Genomic DNA, 6,661 nt, shown 5'->3' on the forward strand with positions numbered 1-6,661 from the left:
TTAAAGCGCTGAATATCTCAAAGAATTAGGTACAAAAATTCTTAGCGTTTAAATAACAAAAAAATAGTTCAACGTACAATGAAGTAAACCCAGTAAAGTAGGGTTTACCCTTTTTAAGTTTTAAAAAAATAATTATTTTTCCACCTACCTCTACCGAAAGTATACTTTTCCGGACTTGATTGTAGGAAGCAAAGTTGTACTTTTCCTCCCTAGGGAGGAAAAGTAAAAGTGACGTTATGGTATTTCATTCATGAAATATAACTTATTGACGCCCTGTACAATATCTATTTTCTATTACTTAAGTATCTATACATTTTAACGTTTATTTATAAAACTTATTATTTTGCAGAATGGTAAAAAACAGTAAATTGTTATTTTGATTTAACAATGTTTACATTAATAATTTGACTTATATTTGACAGTTGATAGTTCTGCTGTACCTACTTGTTAGTTTTAGTTCTAATAAATTTTGTTGGTTAGTTACATAAATAAATTAAGTAAAAATGAAAAAATGACTTGTAATTTGAGGAAGGTGGAAAAACCATATGTATAACATGGGAGTAAAGTGTCTTTTCCTCCCTTGAATGATTACTGACCTCCGCTGCGCGTCGGGCAGTAAACTTCATTCTTGGGAGGAAAAGTAGCACTTTCCTCCCTTGTTATACAAATAGCTATTATCACACCACAGGGGCTAGATTGGTGATCCCTTTGCAGAACTGCCTTCATGTTTTTCTTTTCCATTCTTTGCCTTTCCGTTCAACCCATTCTGTTTTTTGTGAAGCCTGGATGGGCTTCAGGGCCTACTTACAATCCTTATTTCGATCAATTCCTTGTTTTATCATCATGCTACTTAAACTTCTCTATACCACTGAAGCTCACTCTATCGTCCCTTTTTGAGCTTTGTTAGAGTATTTGAGACTAGATGAACTACTTTTAAGTATTTTTCCTTTTTGTGTCCAGTAATACGGCTTTGAATTGATTCCAGTTCTATGGTTTCCTGGATTTTATGAACGAGACTGCAATGTTCCTCTCGCTTGTCTGGTTGGTTTAATTGGTATAGCTACTTTTTTGTTCCATGAGATGCTCAGAGGAATGGATGGTCACTCTCGATAAAGCCTCGTATGCCATGAGGAGGCTAATGAAACCTACGTGATAACTGATACCTGAAGTCCGCATAGTAGTGAGTAAGCAATCTCTTTTTTGCCGAACGCTTACATCCATTTTGCTTAATTATTTCAGAGTTTCTTGATCGTTAGTAATATCCGATTTTTGATTTCATGCGCACCCTTTTGACCTCTGCATAAGGTGCTAAGGTGCCCCAAGAATCTTCTTTGAAAAACATTAGCCTTAATCCACAAACCATTATAGTAATAGAGTTAGGTCTGGTGGTAATAACATTTGTAAAGTTTTAGCAAACGGCGAAAGATTTATTAGGTACATTCTCAAGATTTCTAATATCTTATTCTATTGTTTTTCTCCTACTTATACATCAACACTGGTAAACTTTGATAAAGTTGAGTCTATGGTTCTTTACCCGTGGGTCATCATTTAAAGCATACGAAATAAGCATAGACGTATATAATATTAACATAGACTGAGCCTACCTTCCGCGCTTCCTGACGACACGATCTCTTGGACAAGTTTGCGGTATCTCTTTCTATCACATTGTATCGAGAAACTAACATGAAACTAAATGGGGGTATAGGCACGGAAGGGAAGGACTACTGTCGCAGCTTTACTATGCGAAAGAGTGAAACAGCACTGAGCAAAAAATAGATGGTGTCGTCACTTCGCTCAACAGGACACTCTGTATGATAATATATACAGTACGTAAATCGTTCAGCTGGACATAGGGAACATACATTGTATATATTTAGATACATAAATACATACATATTATATTGAGATAATTGTGGCAACTGAGCTCTCTAGATGACAATATGGTTTTTAGCATTAAGGGGCATTAACCGCAAAATTGACAAATCATTTCGACTGACACAAATAATCGTCAAAATATGACAATGTAGTAGCTACATGTTTTTGGCCTAAGGGAATGAGGAAAACTGTTTAGTTTTGAAATTATGTAGTTTTTAAATAAAAAATATTTTAAAAATTAAGGTAAAATTATTAACTCATTATTCATAAACTTTGTTTTTGATTTATTTATGGACAGCCTTACTTCAAAACTCACTCATTCTATTCGTTCTAACAGCTCTATTGCATCAAAAACTCGTACTCGAACAGAAGCTTTAACTAACACAGGTTAGCGCAGTTGCCACAATTCTCTCAATGTATATTCCCTACGTCCAGCTGAACGATTTACGTACTGTATGTCACTGGAAATAAGCCGGAAATTTACTTCACGCAACAGCAAGTGACAGAAAGTGGCTACTGCTCCGGTCGCGGATTATTTTATAACATTTGACGTTCTCAAATAATAGAATGTGAAACGTTAGTTTTGCTTTAAAATTTTGCTGCACAATTACAACCACATTTTTGAAGTAGCTTAATAAATTATTTTAATGCCTATGAGGTAATAGTTTTTCCAGGCATAATAAAAAAATTTAATAAAATATTTTCTTTTCGTAATTTCTTTCTCTTTTGCGTAAACTTAAATAAAACAATTCCTTAACAGTGTGAATGAGGATGTATGTAAATAAATCACAAAATAAATTACACATACCATAAAATTTCAAACTCCAATATAAAATTCGTTGTGAAAACAACTGTTTGTGTAATATAAATAACTTATACATGCAAAAGAGGACAAACAACAGCAAAAAATCCAACAAACTGATAGACACAAGTAAACAAACCAGAAACGTCACAAATTTTACTTAATCTTTAACTACCCGCGCATCAACTTATAACACAACTACAAAAAAATACACTTAAAAACAGCGGATTTGTTAATTTTTTTTTTGAAAAAATACACTTAGTTGTTTTTTATAAACCTTATTCAGCATCAGCGAATACTTGGGAGTTCCTTCTCAGTAAGCCAATTGGGATTTATAACTGGAATCTGGTTCCATTGTTTATAAAGAAAAATATATTTTGTGCCATAATGACTAAAATACAATTGAAAGGTGTATTTATATTACTACTTATATTACTATAATCGTGGCGTATATTGTCCACCACCGGAAACAACACATCATAAACTGTACATTCTGATCTTCCCAGAAGGCCGATTATAACTAAACTAAAATCAACTGTAAATCACATTCCAGTGATAGGTTAGATAGATAAACAAGGTCAAAAATTAAATTTTTTAATATATTTGCAGTGGAATTCTTATATTGGGCGTACAAAATACGCCAGCGCGTGTAGTTAAAGGTTAAATCGAAAAATGCCCCCAAGCTTCTTTTTTGTACCTATCTCTTTTCGATGTACTGAGTCTAGAGCGTTAATAAAAATAACATGTGTCTTTACTTAATAACAGGCAGTAGCTCGTTTGTCTTTAGTTTCTTGCGTGGAAGACAATGATGCTAGATAAAAAGTATGTGTTTTATCTCGTCAGATATTAATGACACACGGGTAAAGAACCTTGGACACAACTGAACATGCACTTTCCATGATTAATATTGACGGTACTTTAAAAATAAAATTAGCACAATAACACATATTGTCCGATTTATTTCTATTAATTATTCTTGCTTTAGTATTTTGCAGTTGTTGAACAGAAGAGAACTAGAACGACTCAAGGAAAAGTGGTGGAACAAACATCCAGAGAAAAAAGATTGCGAAAAAGTTGAAGATCAATCGGATGGTATAAGTATTCAGAATATTGGAGGAGTGTTTATTGTTATTTTTGTTGGCATTGGATTAGCTTGTATTACTCTTGCGTTCGAATATTGGTGGTACAAATACAGGTAAACAGAAAGCACAAATTAATAAAAGTGGATATACTGATTTGATACTAAAAACTGAATACTATTATTTATGTTTCATTTTAACTATATTTTATATTATTTTTTCAGAAAGGGTGGTAAAATTCTCGATGTTCAAGAAGCACCACCACCAAACAAAACGACAAATTTTGCTGGTGAGCTGCCATTTGCCAAAACGAAATCATTGGATAAACCAGGTGCTCAACCTAAAAATTCGATGTTTCCCAGAAATAGGTTTTAAATCCATAAGATCTTGTGTACTTGCACATTGAAATGCTGTTTTAAGCAGTCGTTGTTTGTACCACGTCGAGGTTTTATGCACGTCAATTTTTATGAAAATTTACAGTTTTATTTTACAGTGTAGCATTTTGGTGTTATAATCGATGTAGCAATAAAGATGAGTGATATTCTTTTGTGAACCTTCCATGTATTTTATTATTTATTTTAATTTACCTACATAACTTCGAAAATTTACACCAAAATGAGTTGGAGCTCCGTCTTGCTGAAACCATATATCATTAATGCCCGGTTGCACCAACACATCTAAAGCTTAAGTCGAGAATATCATAAGAATTAATATAATATAATTATAATATATTACAATAAGAATACCATAATATCATAATAGATATAATTGATAATAAGGTAAGAATCTAAAATTAGGATGCAACGTAAGTGATACTCAAGGAGGCCCTATCTATAAGTAGAGCTTGGCTAAGCTGGAGCTTAAGATCTGTTGGTGCAACCAGGCATAAAATTGGCTCCAAACTTAAAAATCCCACATATCGATCGTCTGGGTGATTTATACCTTTCATTGTTACCACTGCTTGGTCTGGGATTACGTATTCCATATATAGTGGAGTCACTGAAGGTGGATACGAGCTATTACCTCCGATTTCGTTGAACCTCCATCGATTTGGATGAAAATTGGTGAATGGTTAGTGGATATCTCAAGTAACAAAGGTGACATGGTACCAACTTGCGCTTTTACCTTGGGGGCGGATGCCACCCCTTCTCGGGGGGAAAATTATTTTATTAAAAAAAACCCTTAATTCGATAGAGGGACTAACTCTTAGCAAAATTTGTTATATAAAGTTATTGAAATTAGTCATAACTTTTTGAGTTATTAAAGATTAAAGATTTTAATTTTTCCTGAAAAAAATGCATGTTTTAACCGATTTTTTATAAATAATTCAAAGCCTATAAGTTTTTACAAAAAAGTTATTATTACCAAAATTGAAGATAATAAAAAATGAAATAAATTCCTTACTAGAAAAACCGTTTAGTGTTAACTAAAAGTGAGTTATAGGTAATTGAATGTATATTTCAATAGAATAGAATAGAAATATGCTTTATTGTCACTGAAAAATTTTACAATTTTATGGCCAAAGCTTACATACAGTCAAAAGAAAAATAATATCAACAACAAATAACATAAATAACAACTACAATTTACTAAAAGTAGATAAATCGTCAATATACAGTAAATATGATACAAAACCAAAGACAAAAACAAAAACAAAAACCGGTTCTTTCGGCGACTACCCAAATCTAAGTATTCAAGCTTAAATAACGGGAAAATTATGCATTTTACAACACAAACTTATTAAACATTTGTCAAAGTATTTAAAAATATCTATCAGATGAACCCACGAACAAGTTGATAGCATTAAGATTTATGCTTCAAAAATTTTTCAACAGTTATCTTTTAAAAAATTTTCCGAAAAAATGTTGTTTTTTTTTTTAAATAACTCCGTTAATTTTGAAACATGAGATTCGCCTAAAAGCCATTTGAAAGCTAAAACTAATGGCTTTTAAACCACGTTGAATTTAATTTTTTAAACCCCTTACTTTTTTAAAAATAAAAGGTTAAATTGTCCGGTTACATGGTTCTCGCAGGCAAAATTTAAGCTTAAAACGTTTCTATCTCGGTTATTTTTATACCCTACAGAAATAGTCAAACAGGTAAAATATTTGATACAGAAAAAACTAAAATTTGATTATATATCATTTTTTTCGTATATTGAGTATTTTTGGAGTTATTATTAAAAGAAAATGAAAATTATGATAATCTGAAAAATTCTGATTTATTTAATTATATTTTGTTGAAATGCATTGTTTTCCCGTTATTTAAGCTTGAATACTTAGATTTGCGTCCTCGTCGAAAAAAATATACCTTCAATTACCCATACTTTGAATTAACATTAGTGTAGTTCTTTAAATGAGAAGTGTATTAAATTTTTTATTATCTTTAATTTTGGTAATAATAACTTTTGTGTAAAAGCTTATAGTTTTTGAGTTATACGTGAAAAACAGCTATAAAACATGCATATTTTTACGAAAAAATAAAATTTTTGATCTTTAATAACTCAAAAAGTATTGATTTATATTAATAACTTTATGTAACAAATTTTGCTTAGAATTTGTCCCTCTATCGATTTATGGTATTATTTTTAATGAAATAATTTTCACCCCCGAGAAGGGGTGGCATCCATCCCCAGGGTAAAAGCGCAAGTTGGCATCATGTCACCTTTGTTCCTTGAGGTATCCTCTAACTACTCACCAATTTTCATAAAAATCGATGGAGGTTCAACGAAATCGGAGGCGGAGGTGAAAACCTTCAGTGACTGCACTAATATTCTCAGCTAACCATCATATCTGAAGACCGTTCACTACACGCCACCTGTTACTCTACTGGTGATAGCTTAGAGCTCAGCCTCAGTCGAGTTTCTAATTGCCATCTCAATTCACTTGTATTCTTTTTGTTTAGG

At 32.0% G+C, this 6,661-nt stretch overlaps 1 protein-coding gene across 1 annotated transcript in view; it reads left to right on the forward strand.

The window, feature by feature from the left end:
* The window catches only part of LOC114341431 (ionotropic receptor 25a), a 77,604-nt gene extending 73,290 nt beyond the window's left edge, over positions 1 to 4,314 (forward strand). The window contains exons 11-12 of the mRNA XM_050652485.1: positions 3,663 to 3,872; positions 3,981 to 4,314. Of these exons, the coding sequence (XP_050508442.1) occupies positions 3,663 to 3,872; positions 3,981 to 4,131 (361 nt within the window). The 3' untranslated portion in view covers positions 4,132 to 4,314. The remainder of the gene's footprint in view (positions 1 to 3,662; positions 3,873 to 3,980) is intronic.
* Positions 4,315 to 6,661: the final 2,347 nt, after the last annotated feature.

Source organism: Diabrotica virgifera, chromosome 5 (genome assembly GCF_917563875.1).
Source record: "Diabrotica virgifera virgifera chromosome 5, PGI_DIABVI_V3a".
NCBI lineage: Eukaryota > Metazoa > Arthropoda > Insecta > Coleoptera > Chrysomelidae > Diabrotica > Diabrotica virgifera.